We start from the raw sequence: 19,243 nt of genomic DNA on the forward strand, positions 1-19,243 counted from the left end.
AGCAGTGCTCAACAAGAATAAATCATATAAAAATGGAAAGCTCATGCTGGCATTTTACTATCGTCTGTGAGCAGAACTGTTTGAAGAAAGAGATTTGTTTACAGGAAGTAATGAAATCTTCATTATTAGTTCATTAGAGATGGTTGCATGTACGTGAAGGTTTGGTTGTCATAAGGAATACTAGTAGTTGGTACGAACCACTTCGTTTTGTAGTTTAACAAGAACCAATAATTAACATTAGCTATATAATGCAAGACTATTTTCTGAAAGCCTGGCCATGACAGCGGCTTTTCAATGGAAGTGTAAAGCAAGACACTCGTGTACTGTGCAATGTCGGTGCATGTTAATGAACCCCATGTGGTCGAAAATTCTGCAGCCCTTCACTACGGCATCACTCATAGCCCAAGCCGCTTTGGAATGTTAAAACTCCATAAACCAAACCTATTTTATGAAGAACATGTAGGTTACGAAAATTACACTAGTTGTAACCCTCATAACCTTCACCCCAGTAGGGAGTATGCATCATGCGCGTGCAATGGTAGCCATTTAAGGTGAGCCGAACCCAGAGTCTGCTCCTTCAATAATGTGTGCGTAGCTCTGTTCAGGGCTGTTCCCTCTCGGTAGAGGTGTCCTTCTTAGCTGCTCTTGAGTTCCCCACGGACTGGGTTCTAGCTCAAGGCAAGGTGCTTGCCCAGGGCGCCCCGACAGCCACACCTGACATCTCTTCCCGGTTGCTTGTGCACACCGGCTGAGGCCGCCTTTCATCAGCGCTCTGTACCACACCAAACTAGCTTGAATCACAGCGGTCACTAAGCTGCTCACAAATGTTGTATAGCCCACAAGCAGCACGGATCACATAACTGACATTGTGGATGTCATACTCAAGGCCCTTCAGCACCATTCTAAAGCGTGCCTTGACACATCCAAAAGCATTTTCGACAAAACGTCTGGCACTCGGCAGCCAGTAGTTAAAGGTCTGTGAGGGGGGCCGAGAGGCACCTGGATGGAGTACAGCTTCATCAGGTGCGTCTGCAAGGGAAAATGCTTGATCATCAAGAAGAATTGTGCCAACTCCCACACCTTCAATGAGCTATGTTTCTTGTCGGAACAGCTCACTAGCCAGAGTAGCTGGCAGTCGAGGCTTCTGAAACAGTGCCGGGTCATTGTTCCTACCAGGCTCCCAACATTCGTGCATAGGAACCTGTATGTGTGGTCGACGACAGCAAGTAGAGCGACACTGTACCACCCCTTATGATTGTATTATTCAGCAGCCTCTTGCTTTGGGGGGCACATTTCGATATGACAGCCATCCACTGCACCGACACCTTGAGGGAAACCACAGACTGCTGTGAATTTACACATGTGCTCGTAAAGCTCAGCTGGTGTTGGGAAATGCACAAATCGTGCTTCCAACTACTCCATTACCACGCCGGAAAATTCGGAAATATTAAATTAACGCAGTGACTGCTGTGAATTTACACATGTGCTCGTGAAGCTCAGCTGGTGTTGGGAAATGCACAAATCGTGCTTCCAACTGCTCCACAACCACGCTGCAAAATTCGTGAAATATTAAATTAACTGACGCAGTGCTCACGCCAAACAAGTTGGCAGCAGTCCGCTCTTCTGCTGATGTTGCGAGGCGGTACAAGCCGATCGCCACGCGTTTCTCCAGCGGAATCGCTTTCCGCATGTTGGTATCTTGCCGGCTCATGCTTCCACAAACAGCCACCGTGTACCGGAATGTGCCGCGGTTGATCCGAAAGTTTTCTCGGAGTCCGCTGTCCGGAAGGTGCGGAAGCGTGGTCTCGTAACACGAGTCTGGGCGCGCGTACGCCGACAGATCACGGACGGACAGGTGCGCCACCGCCAACAAAAAGAGCTTCGGACGCCCCCGGTGTCACTTCCTGGTCTCTTCAAGCATGACAATTTCAGCGCTCAGCGCCAGCATCTGTACGCGCAGGCGTTGTAGCACGGCCTGATGCGCCACGAAGGCAGCCCAAAATTGAGCGTCCCCCTCGTTCACGACAGGCCTGCTAAGGGCCAACATAGGCTTGACACACAAGACGTCCAAAGGATCTTAACTACACAAGCACAGCACTCACTGTGAAAGAAAAGCCACGAAAATAAACAACGATAGCAGTGAGCAGTGATGCGTCGCAGCGAGCAGTCACGGGGAAAAGAGGCTGAAGTAGCCAAAGTAGAACGCGCAGTCGGCTACGAAGTCGACTGTGATCATTGTTTAGAACTTGTTTTTAGATTTCAGCTAACGACAACCACAAGCACAAAGAAAAAAAAGTTTTTAAGCCGGCCTTAGCACAAGAAACAATGTTTTTCCTCTTATGTGTTCTTTTCAACGTAGCCCTGTTTAAGAATACGCCTGAGTGGGCGACGTTTTAACTCCAATGAGGCGAGTATCACATGATCTGTTTCGTCGCACTAACCGAGATGGCTAAACTGTGTGTAAGCGCGGCGAACTGCAGTTAACCCTAACCGTGGTTAAATGCCTTAACTGTAGTTAAGCTTAACCACGGTTAAGGCTGCCCGTGTAAAGAGGGTATAAGGAATGTAAATGAGAACACAAAAAAAAACTGGAGGATCACAAAATGAGACAGAACAGTGAAATGGGTACATTGGTTCATCTCTATTGGGAAAAGTCGGTGCACATCCATGCCATGCCATTTTCCTTTGTTTGCATTCTTGTTTGTTGTTCATGCAGTAGTCTTTTCCAATGAAGTGGGGATCACAGCAAACATGCAGTAATGAGCACCCTTAAATACGATTGGAATCACAGGTGTGAGACAGCAAGGAAGTGAGGACCTAGCAAACAGAGCAATAATGAGTATGTTTCATTTGTCTGCCGTTCTTTGTGCATGTGTTTGTGTGTTCTAAGCACCGGCAGGGTTTCTGCACAATGACCTCATGAAAGTTGCCTGTCAAGTTGAAAGCACCACGAATTTGCCAGATACACCGACACTTACTCAATCTGCTAGGCATCACTATCCCTGCAAACAAAACATCAGTAAGAAGAGCCCACATTTACATTTCAATCTATGCCAAACCATTACCGAGGAATGTGCACTGCCACCCATAGGTCGGTGCACGTCAGTGAGTGAGTGAACATGAGAGCATCTGTGTTCATGACTGTGAGTGGAGATCAGTGTGAGAGTAAGTGAGTGGATGTGAGTGAGTGGTCATGTGTGCGAGTGACTGCATGTGAGTGGATGTGGGTTGACGTGAGTGGTGGTGAGCGGACATGAGTGTGAGTGTTTAATGGCGGCTAAGGCCATCATGCACCAAGCACAAGGAAGATAAAAGTTTTCTGCAGAATTTTATAAAAAATGTTAAAAGTGATTGGTGGTGTAGACTGCCTAAAATGTAAGTTTTACTACCTATTGATGCCAAAGAAAAGACATTTTAAAAATGGACATTAGTAAAAACATTAAAGAAAGCCGGGTAACCTCTGCAACCATCCTTGCCTGCGCAAGGATGTCGAGGCTCCCAACCAATCGAATAAACTCCTCGGCTTTCTTCTCAGGAATGAGAAATTGGCTGAGGTGCGGTTAAAAAAGTATCTTATTATGCAATTACTGTATACTACCAGATCTACAATTTGTTTAAAACGCCTGCTCTCTTCAAAAAACTTAATAACCTATGAAATGTGAACAAGTGCCTCATTATCTAAGAGTAATGTTGGGTGGAATGGCATGTGTTCGTTGTAAAAAACTGCAAAATGCTTTTTCCTCAGCGTTTCGAGTTTTCTGCATGAAAACAAACCCTGGTTTATTGTTCACTCATGTTCACATAATTCACATTGGGGCTCCTCTTGTTTTGTCAGTAGAAAATTATGTGCGAGGTGTGTATGTCCTATATGAAGACGGCAGATGATCACTTCCTTGAAAATCTTGGTCGGTGCAAGACTTCCATTCTCCTAAAACTGGTTTTACAACATGTAGTTTGTTATCTGCTTCACTGTCTGTCCCAAGCGGACTGCCATCTTTTCCTTATTTCGCAATGTACTGAGTTCATGCAATCTTTAAAGGGAATATTTACTATTTTGTTTTATTACTACTTTACTATTTTATTACTATTTACTATTTGCTTGCCATGAGCCTGAGCAGCGCAGAGCTCTACTCTCTCGTTGCCTTTAATTCCAATATGACTCGGCACGCAGCAAAGTTTCACGTTTTTTTCCTTGAGCTATGGCTTTCGTTATGTTGTGTAGATGTCACCGAGCATCGGAGTGATTGCATTTTTAGAGTAGAGAGCTGTAAGTAAACTGAGGGAGTCTGTGTAAATATTACTGTTTCTGAGGTTCTCATTTACTATTTTTCTTACGGCTAGGTACACAGCGTAACAATCGGCTGTGAAAATTGATGCACGCTGTGGAAGTCTGATTATTTCCTTCTCATGCCCACGTACTGCACTTCCTACGTAGGCATCCGTTTTTGAACCATCAGAATAAAAGTCCGTGAAATCATTATATTTTTCTTTGAGTGCAAGAAATTCTTGTACAATACGTTGCTATGGAGTTTGCTTTTTGTAAAACGATGTAAGAGTGAAATTGCATATCACAGGAAAATTGTATTATGGAGGCAGTGGCTCTCGTCTGAGAGCAATACTAGGTACTGCGTTCAGTACGCCGAGACTCTGGCAAACCTTCTCAAAACGCAGGAGGAGTGGCCTAATAGATTGCGGTTTGTTATTAAAGAGTGTTCTAGATGGGCTCTTTGTAACTATTTCGTAACAGATGTTTCAGTAGGGAACGGATTTTTAGAATGTATGAGCATGTGAGCATGCTTCTTCTGCTTGTAAGTGATGGTTCGTTAGTTTCAACATAAAGACTGTTTATGGACGACGTCCTGTAAGCATCAGTTGAACAACGTAAACCTAAATTGTGCACTGGGTCGAGTTGTTTCAAGTACGATGGCCTTGCTGAACCATACAGTATGCAACCATAGTCTAAAATGGAACGTACTGTAGAGCAAAAAATCTGCAAAGACATACCCGATCAGAACCGCAGTGTTTACATGGAAGGTCTTTCAGTATGTTCAAAGACTGCGACGCTTTCTTTTTCAGCACATTTATGTAAGGCAGGACAGTAAGCCCTTTTGTCGAAACTTATGCCTAAGGATTTGAGCTCAGTTTCATATAGGTATAATGCGGTATCTGTTTGTAAGCCCCGTTTGATGATGATTATGATAGGTTTTTTGGCACAAGGGCCTCTAAGGCCAAAGAGTGCTAAACACGACGTTCTTGGTCAGCTCAGGCTAAAATATATAGAGATGATAAAATCAACGCCAGGTGTATAGCGCCTAAGGGCAGTGTGTGCATGATTATAGCATGTGAAGAAGGTGTATTAATTTGGTAGAATGATCTAAAGTGGTTTATAGTGCCTAAAAGTTGTTTTAAGAGGTGTTATATATAAAAGACGAAGCCAGGTAGCATCAAATACAGTCCTTGCTTGAGCAAGAAGAGCGAGGCGTCTGGCAGGCATGGCTAAGCTTAGCATTCTCCTCAGCAATGAGGAGGTGCTGAGGTTACTTTGAATATGAGATCTACATCAGTTAAAAATTTAAAAACCCTATCCAATGAAAACATGCGGTTTTAAAGTGCCACCGGTGACTTCAACAGCGTCTGACTTGACAGTTTACCACGAGACCATTTGTGTTGTGTGCATAGACGGCAGTTTTTTCTGCGAAAAAACTTTTCCGAAGGGAGGCATATGTGAGGTGCACAACAAATTCTCGGAGGATTTGTGAACGCGGTGCGTCGACAGTGGTGCATCGAACGGCAGAGCATTGCACGTGCCAGCGCAGCGTTGCGTGTGTGAGCGTGTGAATGGTGTGTGCGAGGCGACAGTGACGAAGAGCGTGGCGAGCACGAGGAGCAGAGAGCTGACGTGTCAGAAAACCGAGGTGTGAAAGGAGACAGCGCAGCGGAGATCGGCTCATTCAAGCATGGAGGCGGCAGCTGTCGGACGTTGGGTCCGTGCTGCTGTGGACCTCCTTTGGATCACCTACGCAGGCCTCCGGCGTTCCTTGCAAGCGTGGAGGTGGATACCGATGGATGGACTGAAGATCCTTGCTGCCGAATGGCACTCTTGGATAGCCAGCTTTAAACCTCCGGCGTTTCGGGCCGCCGTTGATGGGATCTGGCTACGCTTGTTCTTTCTGCTGCCAAGTTCTTCGGGCTCTTGACGGGAGACCACCGCCGTCTCCCTGTGTTCCTTTCCGCTCCTAATATCACCTGGCTCCCTTCAGCCCCTTCCTTCCACACAGCGCCAGCGACGCATTTCGCACTACAACCACCCGCATCCGCCCTGTCTGCAAGGCATCCCCGCTTCACCTAGGACACTCAGTACCTGGTCACTCTTTCCTTTTATTCTGTAGTGTTGTAAGCGTGTTGAGTGTGTGTTTTTCTTGTTTTCGTGTCCGTTTCATAATGGCCCCTTTTCCTTTAAATTATAAATATAGCTTTGTTTTGTTTTCTTTGATGTATTTGTTCTCTTGTCCTCTTACCAATTGTTGCGTTACCAATTCGCGACAATTGGTGTTTACGACAGGACACCAATTGTCCTGTAAATCCGTAAAAAGAAACGATGGCAACACTAAATGATTTGGTCGAGTTGGGTGAACACATGTGGTTGAAAGACGCCCAGCTGCGCACGTGGGTGGCTGCCGAGCAAGAGAGGGAATACGCAGCACGTGCTGCCGAACGCAAGCACGACAAAGCGCAAGCAGAGGCTGAAGAGCGTGGTGCTTTTCCTGCAATCATGGCTGCAATGCAAATCAGCCAATAGATTACAGTACCCAGCTCCCAGAGCCAAAGAGACAGAACAGAGAATATTTACAAGTATATAAACAAGAAAAAATCGGGCCACCCTTCAGGCTTCCCGTATTCACTCGCTTCTGGCTTCCTATTCTCCCTGGACGGCTTAGTCTCGCTGTACATGTGCGGACCTCGTAGGCTCACCTTTCAAAGGTGTAACGATGAGGTGCTCATCAAAAGCGTAGCATGCACAGCAATTCTCTCATGCTGCTATTCCGCTTATCTCGATATCAAGAAAGCATCTTAGCCTTGCTATCAACTCCGAACTCGGATCAGGCCTAACACTGTTCTAAATCCGGGCAGGCATTCCACGAACCGAACTGACTGTCGTCCCTCGTCCCCAGAGCTTGCCACACGTTGGGCTGCCATTGGGAAAATAATGGAAGCCAAGACAGAAAAAAGGTGGAGAGGGAAAATGGGAAGTAGAGACAAGGCTAAACAAGGCTACAGCTTAGTCACAGCAAGATGGCTCTTGTTGGGTCAGTTATTTTTCATGCATATTGTGTAAATTTTGGTATCATTTCGTTATTTGCTTCAAAAATTCCCCCCCCTCACGAATCTGGGAGTCTGGAACAAATAAATAAATAAACAAATGAATGAATGAGCTTCTGCAAATATACCGCCCCGGCTAACTTGGCACCCCCATGCAGAGTGGATGAGCCAAGTGCTTACATTTTGGGCATGTTGATGCCGGCCTTCATGATGCTGTCGATCCTGAGCGAGCTGACAAAGGCAGTCCGCTCATTGTCCCCGTGCTCTGTGCTTTCCTCCTCCTCCTCCTCGTCCTCATCTTCTTCCTCCTCTTCCTCATCCTAGAGAGAGAGAAGGCATCATCCAACATGAGCTGCAATGGGGAAAACAAAGGGCGCCACCCACTATGCATGCGACCAGAGAAAGTCCAACTCCAGGAGCCCATTCAAAAACCATCCATGATGCACCGATAAACGGAAAATAATGACATCGGCCCTCGACACTTTAAGATCAAAGGACAAAAACAGCAACATCTGAACATTTTTGAGACCTGACAGTGCAACTCAGCAGCTGTGCAAGGAAAACAGACGCAAAATCTATTAACTGGACAGCAGTTGCTTTTTATTTTCATACACTGATGTAAAAAACATGATAGTCTAAACTGAAATTCCGTTTCTATTCCACTGCAGAAAGACCAGGCTTCTGCATCCCAAAGACACCTGTGAACCACTTCTCTCTCAGATTTGGCAGGACCCATGTGGAGGTGGCAACTAAGGGCACAGTGAGAGGCATACAGGGCACTGCACCTGCTCCCGGGTAATGGTAGGAAGCGAGGCCTTGTCAGACATAATTTTGCCTCATCTACCTTGGCAGGACATCTCTCATTTCTACGAAATGGAGCAGCCGTGAAAAAGATGCCCAGCTTGACATAGTGGCTGCCTTTGTATTTTGCAGCAGCGGACAGCAGCATCATAATGTTTGTCAATAATCCTGAGGCTGCAAGATAAGGCATAACCGGACAGTCACAGTTGCCTCGACATTACTGGCATCTCTCATCAATAAGAATATTTCCGGTGGAGGGCTCCCGATTAATTCTAACTAGATGGGGAATCAATGGAGCTGCATCATAAAAGTCTTGGGGACCTTGTTACACATATTATTAAAGAAGAGAATACGATAGCATTTACGTTGCTTGCTGTGGTGTCTATAATGTTTTTGTAATTTTCGCGCCAAAAGTGCCGTTGGAACATTGCCCTTATATAGTATGCACGAGTAAGCACCTTCCAGAATGTTCCCAGTACCTTCCATTAAATTATATTATGGGATTATAGTAATCCACCTTAATCCATTTTCTGGGGTGGGCCTACTTCCAAAATTTTGGGGGTTACGCAACTTCTGTAGACCAATCATAAATTTGATATCCAACAGCTACGGTGGGCACGTCGCCTCTCTTGACCAATCAGAGAGGCCCATAAGGGCAAGTTATGATGACTTCACAAGGTTCCATGACCTCTATCCAGTAATCGGGGAATTTCATGACAGAGAAGCAGGAAATTTTTTGTGACATGACAACCTAAATGCTATCTTATAAAACAACCTGTGCATCAAGATTGTAATGCACACTGAAAAAATGCAGCGGCATCACTCAGCCTGTGGCCTTCTAGTATGGCAAGTAATAGCATGAAGAGTTGAGCTAGTTGGTGCAACATTCTTAAACAGAACGCAACGGACAAAGGACAAGCGAGTGGACGGGAAAGCGCTGACTATCAACTGCTTGATTTATTGGAGTAACACGTATATGTACAAAAAATGTTCAGATAACCAAGTGCGCATGTCCACAGATAAAAACATCCACATCAACCTGCATCGTCAAGATATGCGATTTCACAGGAATTAATGATAATCGAAGGGGTGCTTACACACTTGTCAGAATTCTTGCGAATGAGGTAGATTTCTTTAATTATCTCGTCAATTTTTCTCCGTGCTTCTACAACACTAAGGCATCATTGAACAATGGCATGCAAGGAGGGTGCAAAGGGGGCTTGTGGCTGCACTCCTTGTGGCGTAGTGCAAGGTTCGAGGACGGGGCTTTGTCTAAGGAGTATTCCTGTACCACTTCCGGTACCTCACTAGCAATTATGAACTGCTGTTCCCTTGCTAGACTGTTGAACATTACTCTGATTGATTTTCTGCATGTTAACTTTTAGACCAACCGTTCTACGCTGCCTATTTAACTAACTCATTGATCATGCTTTGCAGTTCATCTCCTGAATGACTCAGCATGGCAATGTCACCAGGGAATCACTGATTATTTAGGTATTCTCCATACCCGTTTACCCCAACTGTTCCCAATGTAAGCCTCGGAACACCTCCTGCAAACCGGTGCTGAATAGGATTGCCGAGAGCATGTCTCTCTGCCCGACATCCTTCCTTATTGCAATTTTATTAATGCAAAAGCATTACATAGCTCAGTTGTGTTCCCAGATCTTGTCCGCTAAATATGTCCACACGATGACATTGCTCCAGATGAATGAATGTAAGTTTAATGATAATGAGTAATAAATTAATGGTGTTATATGCCATGATCAAGAATTATGTCAACACACCATTAATTAGCAAAATCAATCCAGACCTCGGAGTACCTCCTGTAAACAGGCAGTGAATAGCATTGGTGAGATTGTGCCCCGCTGCTTGACTTTCGTCCTTAATGGACGGGTGTCAAGTCGCATTGTCAACTCGCACCATCATGTTTGCCATCTGGCTGGCGCAGACGAGAAACCACCGCCAACATATCGGCCTGTTGCTGCTGCGGGCCATCGAGTCAAGGCTGCAGGTAATTTCGTTCGCTCAAACCACGTTTGAGAGCAGCACGATCGTGGCGTGCGAATGCGTTAGTCACGTGGTTAGTCACGTTAGTCACGTGGTGAATGGCAGTTTACCAATACCCCTCAAGAGAAAAGTGCACAACAGCTGTATCTTACCGGTACTCACCTATGGGGCAGAAATGTGGAGGCTAACGAAAAGGGTTCAGCTTAAGTTAAGGACAATGCAAGGCACCATGGAAAGAAAAATGACATGTGCAACGTTAAGAGACCGGAAGCGGGCACAGTGGGTGAGCAAACAAACATGTTAATGACATCCTAGTCGAAATCAAGAGGAAGAAATGTGCTTGGGCAGGGCATGTAATGTGAAGGCAAGATAACCGCTGGCCCTTAAGGGTAACGGAGTGGATTCCAGGAGAAGACAAGCGTAGCAGGGTGCGGCAGAAGGTTGGGTGGGCGGGTGAGATTAAGAAGTGTGCAGGCATAGGGTGGGCGCAGCTGGCAAAGCACAGGGTTAACTGGAGAGACATGGGAGAGACCTTTGCCCTCAGGTGGGTGTAGTCAGGCTAATGATGATGATGATGACATTGTTAATGTCATTGCCCTCCTTGTCTCTTAACGCATACATCTGGTTATTACCTATGCCTAGTTTCCTCTTCAGCGCTTTTAGGCTACCTCCATTCTTTAGAGCATGCTCGATTCTATTCGATTTGATACTGAACCTCTTAATGTCGGCTCATCGTCATCAGCCTGACTACGCCCACTGCAGTGCAAAGGCCTCTCCCATGTCTCTCCAATTAACCCTGTCTTTTGCCAGCTGCGCCCATCGTATGCCTGCGAAATTCTTAATTCTCTTCTGCCCACTTAACTTTCTGGCACCCCCTGCTACGCTTGCCTTCTCTTGAAATCCACTCTGTTACCCTCAAGGACGAGCGGTTATCTTGCCTTCGCACTGCATCCCATGCCCAAGCCCATTCCTTCCTCTTGATTTCGACTAGGCTACCTTGAGCTTATATTAACTTCGATAGCTCTGCTGGTCTTATTTTGTCTGTAGGGCTAGATGCTCTCATGGTTTGGCGTATCTTAATCAGATCTTAATGGAGTATAGGCACCTAAATTTTGGGTACGCATTTTCTTGATTTTTTATGATGTGTAAGGCATTATTATACATGGATTACCACCTGGTATTCTCCTACGATTTATGGTATTCTCCTAATTTATAAACGCATTTCTTTTTCATGCTGTTTCAGTTCCGGTTTCAGCAGCCAAATGAGGACTGTGACGTCAGTGTGTACTTACAGGTCATGTGAGACATGGAAAAACTGCAATATAATTGCTGCTTCCTCGCTCCTTGTCATTTCGGCTCTTGAAGAAGGCTGCCTTCAGCACTGCAGTAAATTAAAACGATAAAGCGGCGATTTTATAGATGTTTTTCCATGCATCGCGTGACACAAAAGCACTCTTTGACGTCACAGCCATCGTTTGGCTGTCGAAACCGAAACCGGAACAGCATGACAAAAAAAAAATCGATTATAAATTATTTAGTGGTCGTAGGCAAATATCACATGGTGATTCATGCGTAGTAGTGTCTCCCGCATCATTATAGAGAAGAAAACATGCCACCAAAATTAGGTGTGTGTAGTCCTTTAAGGCTCCTGAGATAGCCTGCCTGTTATCCTGTCGAACCAATCTACCGTCTACTCCGACAGTGCACTCCGTAATTATAGCAGTGAGATTATCGCTCATAGCTTGAAACTTAAGATCATCTTCCGTAGTTAAAGCCCAATACCAGTTCTGCAGCGATACCCTGAATTCCTCTACTTTCCCTCTTACCACTAACACGTTAATGGGCTTTCGCTTCACTAGTTTCTCCCGTTCCCTCTCCAAATCTAGGCTGATTCAAGACCTTACCATTCTGTAGTCGCTACAGCACACCTTTCCGACGGCCTCTACATCTTGCACAATGCCAGAGTGAGCGCATAAAATGAAGTCTATTTCATTTTTAGTTCAACCATTGGAGCTCTTCCACGTCCACTTCCATGTTCTCTCATTTGCGATTCATGATCCATAAATTATTTGCAAAAACTCTCCCTAGCTATTCCTAGAACCTATCCCATAGTCTCCTATCGCCTGGTCGCCAGGCAGCAGTGCTTCTTGCCTACCTTTGCATTGAAGTCGCCCATTAGTATAGTGTACTGTGATTTTACTTTGTTCATTGCCAATTCCACGTCTTCATAGAAGCTTTCAACGATCTGGTAATCATGGCTGGATGCAGGTGCGTAGGCCTGCACCACCTTCAGCTTGTACCTCCTATCGAGCCCAATTACAATAGCTGCCACCCTCTCATTAAATGCTATAGAACTCTTCTACGTTGCCGGCTATATATTGCCATACTACTAACTCCTATAGTGGCGCCGTATCGCGGCTAAACTGTATTACCTGGCAGTTGGCAAGCCTTGAACCATCTCGGGGCTAGACGTTTTCTCGTCTTTACTCTCGAGCTGTCTGCTGCATTGCGCTCCCCAATACCGTCTTGCGCGTATAAGTAAACTAGCCCTCCGCACGTCAACCGTTTCTCGGTGACATATTTGGTGGAGCAGCTGGGTAACAGCCCATGTATGCTGACCTCGAGGACACTGTTAACGTCAGTTCTCAACGCAAGGCTACAACACCAGGCCACAAGGCGAGACGCCGCCTGCGAGGCCTACAACCAGAGTTCGGCCAACTCACAACGTCAGTAAGGGCCATGTCGTCCGCTACGGCTAGCCAGACAAGTCAGCATTCTGGGAATGCCCCGCCGTTCATCCTTCACACACTTCGGTTGCCCCCATCATTGCACGGTGAGAGGTTTGAGGACGTGGAAGACTGGTTGGCCAGCTTTGGCCGTGTGGTGGGCTTCAACGAGTGGGACAGCGAGCGCAAATTACGGAACGTGTACTTCGCACTACAGGACTCGGCCAAGACGTGGTATGAGAACCACGAAGCTTCGTTCACTAACTGGGAGATCTTTCGCTGAGAGCTTTTAGCCATGTTCAATACGAACGAACGAAAGGTGAAGGCTGAAATCGCCTTGCAATCGAGGTTGCAGCAGCTGGACGAGAGTGTCGCCCTGTTCATCGAGGACATGACGCGACTCTTCAATCACGCCGACCCTGTTATGCCGGAGGCCAAGAAGGTAAGTCACTTAATGCGCGGCGTAAAAGAGCAAGTGTTTGTCGGACTGGTACGTGACCCGCCAAGAATGGTGGCCGACTTTGCCAAGGAGGCATCAAGCATGGAGCGTTCTCTGCAAGAATGGGGCGCGCATTACGGCCGTCGGGCTAGTGTAGCAGCCGCTTACCACTGTACGCCCACGTCGCTGCCCAGTGAGGAGCTTCGAGAGCTTGTGAGGAGCCTGGTCTGCGAAAAACTTGAGAAACTTCGCTTCGAGGCGCCACAGGCCAGCGTTGCTGCCATACCGGACGTAGTCAGAGATGAAGTCCGGCGAGCTGTTCAGTCACCACCAGCTCTGCAGCCGCCGCCCTATGTGATGACATACAGCCAAGCACTACAAAGCCATCCTGGGCCAGTGAGGCAAGCCTTTTCCCCTGTCACTTCTGTGCCTTCACTGCGGTACCCAGTTGTAGCTGTACCTGCTGTACCGCAGGAGTCCCGGTCCACCATGAGCAAAGCACACGTTTGGTGTGAGCTCTGCTACCACTGCAGGGAACACGGCGACTTCCTCCGCCACTGCCCCTACGGCAGAATGGGCTTAAGGGGGTTTTCACCTTACGCACCTCGACCACGCTACGGAGAACGGCCACGAGACATCGAGCAGTATCTGTCCGATAACGTGCAGCCAACGACCTCGCAGCGACACCAGTCCTGGTCGCCATCCCTAAGGCAGTTTTCTTCAAGCCGCCCGTCTTCTGGCCAGTTCAGAGGCACGTCCCCACATTGAGAAAACTGAAGACGGCGTCCCCCGGGTGTATGGCTGCCGCTATTGGATCAAGTAAAGAGCCTCCACTCGGCAATCCGCGGCTACATTCCGACCGACGACTAATTGACCTCACGACCTCAACAACAACGACACGCTGTGACCGACTGGGTTCTGCCGAAATCGACGATCCACTGCTCCGATTCGACCGACGAAGACGACCTCATCCGACGACCTCAACGTGCTGTGCCCGACTGGTGTCTGCCGAAATCCCAGTAATCGCTGATAATCGCAATGTGACTGCACTTGGATACCGGTGCTGATTTTTCGGTAATGAGCAGTCGGTTAGCCACGGCCGTCAGAAAGGTTCTGACCCCTTGGTCTGGACCACAGATCCGCACCGCCGGCGGCCATGTGGTTACGCCGATTGGCGACTGCACGTCATGAATACAGATCTGCGGTGCTACTTTCCCTGGTTGCTTTGCTGTGCTGTCCAAGTGCTCCAGACCTGACACTCGGTTTAGATTTCCTTCGGGAATACGGTGCTGTCATCAACCTCCAGGAGCTGGTCATGACATTTTCCACTCAACCCCCTGTGGACGGCGATCCCGAGCCACGCGGGACTAAGTTACGCGTCTTTGACGACCACGTATTGATCCCGTCAAGAGCTAGCATGTTTGTTACCGTAGATTGCGAAAACAACATCACTGGTACTCGTGGCATCGCTGAAACCAACATGTCGCTGCTCCTTGGTCGGCAAGTCTGTGTTGCTCGCGGAATTGTCGAGCTGAACAATGGCCGAACCGAGCTCTTGGTAACCAATTTTGGCTGTGAACCTCAGTGTTTGCGTGGCAGAACAGTTGTTGAGTATTTCGAAGAACTCAGCGAATTTGCGGGACAGCACGCTTTGTCTGAAGCCTCAGCATCAGTGGAGGCACCGACCACTCCCATAAAAACTGACGTGAATCCAATCCTCCTGTCTAATCAGAGACACTGCCTCGAAAGCGTTATCCAGTCATTCTGTGACCGCTTTGCCTCGACCTCCAAGGTTAAGCAGACACCGCTCACAAAGCACCGAATTATAGTCAATGCCAACCAGCGGCCGTTATGTCAGCCGCCTTACCGGATCTCTTACCGGAAGGAGCTTGATGCCATTCGCGGCCAAGTTCAAGATATGCTCCAGGACGACGTGATACAGACATCGACGAGCCCATGGGCATCACCTGTTGTTCTAGTAGCAGAGAAAGATGGAACCCTACAGTTCTGCGTCGATTACTGACGTTTAAACAAAGTCACAAAAGAGGATGTTTATCCTCTGCCGCGCATTGATGACTCCCTGGACCGGCTGCGCCACGCCAAGTACTTCTCATCACTAGATTTACGCAGCGGCTATTGGCAAATCGAGGTGGATGAACGCGATCGGGAAAAGACCGCCTTTATTACACCGAACAATCTGTACGAATTTCGGGTGCTCCCTTTCGGCCTGTGCTCTGCTCCTGCAACCTTCCGGCGGATGATGGACACCGTTCTTGCCGGTCTGAAATGGCAGTCCTCTCTCGTGTACTTGGATGACGTTGTCATCTTCTCTGACACGTTCGAAGAGCACCTGAGACGCCTGCGCGCTGTGTTCGAAGCAATTCAGTCAGCTGGTCTTTCCCTGAAGCTCGAAAAGTGTCACTTCGCTTTCGAAGAGTTAAAGTTTCTGGGCCACATCCCCAATAAGACAGCCGTCGTAGCTGCCTTTCCTGTGTCCCCCGATAAGCGAAGTGTGCGCCACTTTATGGGTCTCTGCGCCTATTATCGGCGTTTTGTGCAGAACTTCACCCAGATCGCTGAGCCTCTCACCCGCCTCACAAAAGATTCCGAACCGTTCTTCTGGGGCCTGGAGCAATAGAAGGCCTTTGAAGACCTCCGAACACGTCTCCAATGTACGCCCATCCTTGGGCACTTCGACGAGTCGGCCGCCATTGAACTGCACGCAGACGCCAGCAACATCGGCCTTGGTGCGGTCCTTGTGCAGTGGCAGGATGGTCTCAAACGCGTAATCGCATACGCGGGCCGCACCTTGTTATGATCTGAGGCAAACTCTTCCACCACCGAAAAAGAATACCTGGCCATTGTGTGGGCAGTGACCAAAATTTCGCCTGTAGTTATATGGCCGCCCTTTCAGGGTCGTCAGTGACCACCACTCGCTGTGTTGGCTGCCGAACCTCAAAGATCCTTCGGGACGGCTTGCAAGCTGGAGCCTTCGACTTCAGGAATTCGATGCCACCATCGTCTATAAGTATGGTAGGAAGCACAGTGATGCCGACTTTTTGTCTCGTGCTCCTATCGAAGATTCCCGAGCTGATCCCGACGACAATTCAGTTCTTCTTGGCACCATCTCCACATCCATTCTCATTCAACACCAAAGAGACGACAGTGAATTACGGCCCCTCATTGAGTATCTGGAAGGAAGCGCTCGTCTCCCCCACGAATCTTCTCACACGGACTGTCCTCATTCTGCTTATGCGACGGCATCCTGTATAAGAAAACGTACAGCCCGACGGAAGCTGTTAATCTACTCGTCGTGCCTACGGCTCTTTGTGACGAAGTCCTGCAGGCGTGCCATGATGACCCATTTTCTGGTCACCTGGGTTTCTGTCGAACTTTGGCACGAATACAGCAAAAGTACTACTGGCCCAGGGTTGCTGCAGTTGTGAAGCATTACGTAAGAACTTGCTGCGAGAGCCAGCGTCGCAAGACGCCGCCGACTAAGCCAGCCGGCCTACTGCAGCCTATTAATCCGCCTCAGGTCCCCTTTCATCATGTCAGCATGGACTTACTCGGCCCGTTTCCGGAGTCCTCACAGGGTAACCACTACATTGTGGTCGCCACCGATTACCTCAGCCGATACTGTGCGACTAAACCTCTTCCCCGTGGTACCGCTGACGAAATTGCGAACTTTTTTATCCAAAGCATTGTGCTTCGTCACAGTGCACCCACCATCGTTTTAACTGACAGAGGAACAGCGTTCACCTCGGCCCTTACGCAGGAGGTTGTGCGCCGAAGCGGCACCAGTCACCGCAAGACAACCGCTTACCACCGTCAAATGAACGGCCTAACCAAACGACTCAACAAGACGATCGCCAACATGATTTCCATGTATGCAAACGCGGACCACCAGAACTGGGATGCCATACTCCCTTATGTCACATTTGCCTATAATACTGCAGTCCAGGAAACGACACGTTTCACTCCATTTTGTTTAGTACATGATCACGAAGCCACAACCATGCTGGATGCAGTGCTGCTTCCAGGTAGCACTACCTCCTCTGTTATGGGTGCTGCCCAATTCGTTCGTTACGCTGAGGCCGCCCGCCAACTCGACTGAGAGCGCATTTGGCACCAGCAATTCCTCGACGCTATAACCTCAGCCACCGAAATGTGCGTTACCAGCCCGGCGAACAAGTCTGGGTGTGGAGCCCAATCTGCATGCGAGGGCGCTCTGATAAGCTTCTACACCGATACTTTGGCCCCTACGAGGTGCTCCGCCAGCTCAGTGAAGTCACCTACGAAATTCTTCCCCACGAAAAAGTGCGGTCTTCTAGACGGCCAACCTCCGAAGTTGTCTACGTTGCCCGGATGAAGCCGTACCACGCCCGCTAGCCCCTCTCGCGTGTCTACACCACACACCAGACACATGTGACTACCTGTGTTGTCCTGCCTCCCACTGCTGCCGCACCGAGTCGGTGTCTTTCAGAGAGGGGGAATAATGCCACACTACTAACTCCTTAGTGGCGCCGTATCGTGGCTAAACTGTATTACCTTGCAGTTGGCAAGCCTTCAGCCATCTCGTGGCTAGATGTTTTCTCGTCTTCATCTCTCGAGCTGCCTGCTGCCTTGCGCGTCCCAACAGCGTCTTGCGCGTATAAGTAAACCAGCCCTGCGCACGTCAACCGTTTCTCGGTGACGATATTGACTGATGAGGAATCTCACCTAGTTCTCATCTAACCGCTAATCCACAATAGCGCAGTATGTGCCTGCCTTTAGTACTGTATACGCCTCACCTGTCCTCCTAACTTTACTGACCCCTATGATATCCCATTTAATTCCGCTAGTTCCTCGAACAGCACTGCTAGGCTAGCCTCACTAGATAAAGTTCTAGCGTTAACCGTTGCAGGTTCAGATTCCAATGGCGGCCTGTCCGGAGCCAGAAATTCTTAGCATCCTCCGCTACGTCACAGGTCTGACCGCCGCCGTGGTCAGTTGCTCCGGAGCCGCTGGGGACTGAGGGCCAAGGGTTAATTGGTTTTCAATGAAGGTTGTGGTCAAGTACTACACCAGAGTGACCAAATCCTGTTCTGGTGAGGGAGTGCATTGTCGGTTCTGGTCACCGAGATCAGGCCGCACCCGAGGCCTGGGTATGCAATTCCACTGCCACACGGAGTTTTTTCTTTTTTGAAACCTGGTGGAGAATTGCACGGCACCGAGATTCGAACCCCGGTCTTTTTGTATGCGAGGCGGATTCTCTACCTCTACGCGATCACTGCTTCCCCATGTGTATAAGTGCAAAGTCGTGGAAATGTGCGGTGTACCTGCGAGAACACGTTAACCGTTGTCATGTAATAAAACCCACTACTAACTACTCTTGGATTCGAAAGATATCGCTTCTCCCTAAGTGAAGCGTTTTTTCATTCAGCCAGATATCCAACGAGGTGGTAGAAAAATTTTCCATCACTTTTAAGATTGCGTACAAGTAAAGCTACAGGCACGGACATTACAGATGTACAGGAAAGGGCCTCGACCATACCAGCAATGTTCTTCAGTACAGACAGTTTCTCTAGCAATGAAGAAATAGCAAGAATGTAACTAAAGAAAACATTTTCAAATAAAAAATCATCGATGAAGAATGTCTACATTTTTAGCTACACCAAGGGTAGCACATAACCTGAGAATTGAACAGACCGTGGTCAATCAAAAGCCTATGCACGGATTCCTAAATGCCCCCAAATGCTCCTAGAAGTCCCAAATGCTCCTGGGAAGTAAAACAGCCCAGGAGCATGGGGGCCTTAATGGAACATGTGGATGTTTGAACAGTTTACAAGTGCTCCAGAAAAACAAATATTTCCCTGATACATTTCAGAGGTACAGGCTCCGCTGGCAACCAATTCAAATATTGAGGGACCTACCACCCACATGCCCCAAACACTGCACCCGGACATCA

General features: G+C 48.1%; 1 protein-coding gene across 1 annotated transcript in view; it reads right to left on the reverse strand.

The window, feature by feature from the left end:
- Window positions 1-19,243, reverse strand: part of LOC144096760 (uncharacterized) — a 67,531-nt gene that overhangs the window by 44,919 nt on the left and 3,369 nt on the right. Inside the window, exon 3 of the mRNA XM_077629633.1 lies at window positions 7,501-7,640. Within this exon, the coding sequence (XP_077485759.1) occupies window positions 7,501-7,640 (140 nt within the window). The remainder of the gene's footprint in view (window positions 1-7,500; window positions 7,641-19,243) is intronic.

The sequence above is a fragment of the Amblyomma americanum genome, chromosome 7 (genome assembly GCF_052857255.1).
Source record: "Amblyomma americanum isolate KBUSLIRL-KWMA chromosome 7, ASM5285725v1, whole genome shotgun sequence".
NCBI lineage: Eukaryota > Metazoa > Arthropoda > Arachnida > Ixodida > Ixodidae > Amblyomma > Amblyomma americanum.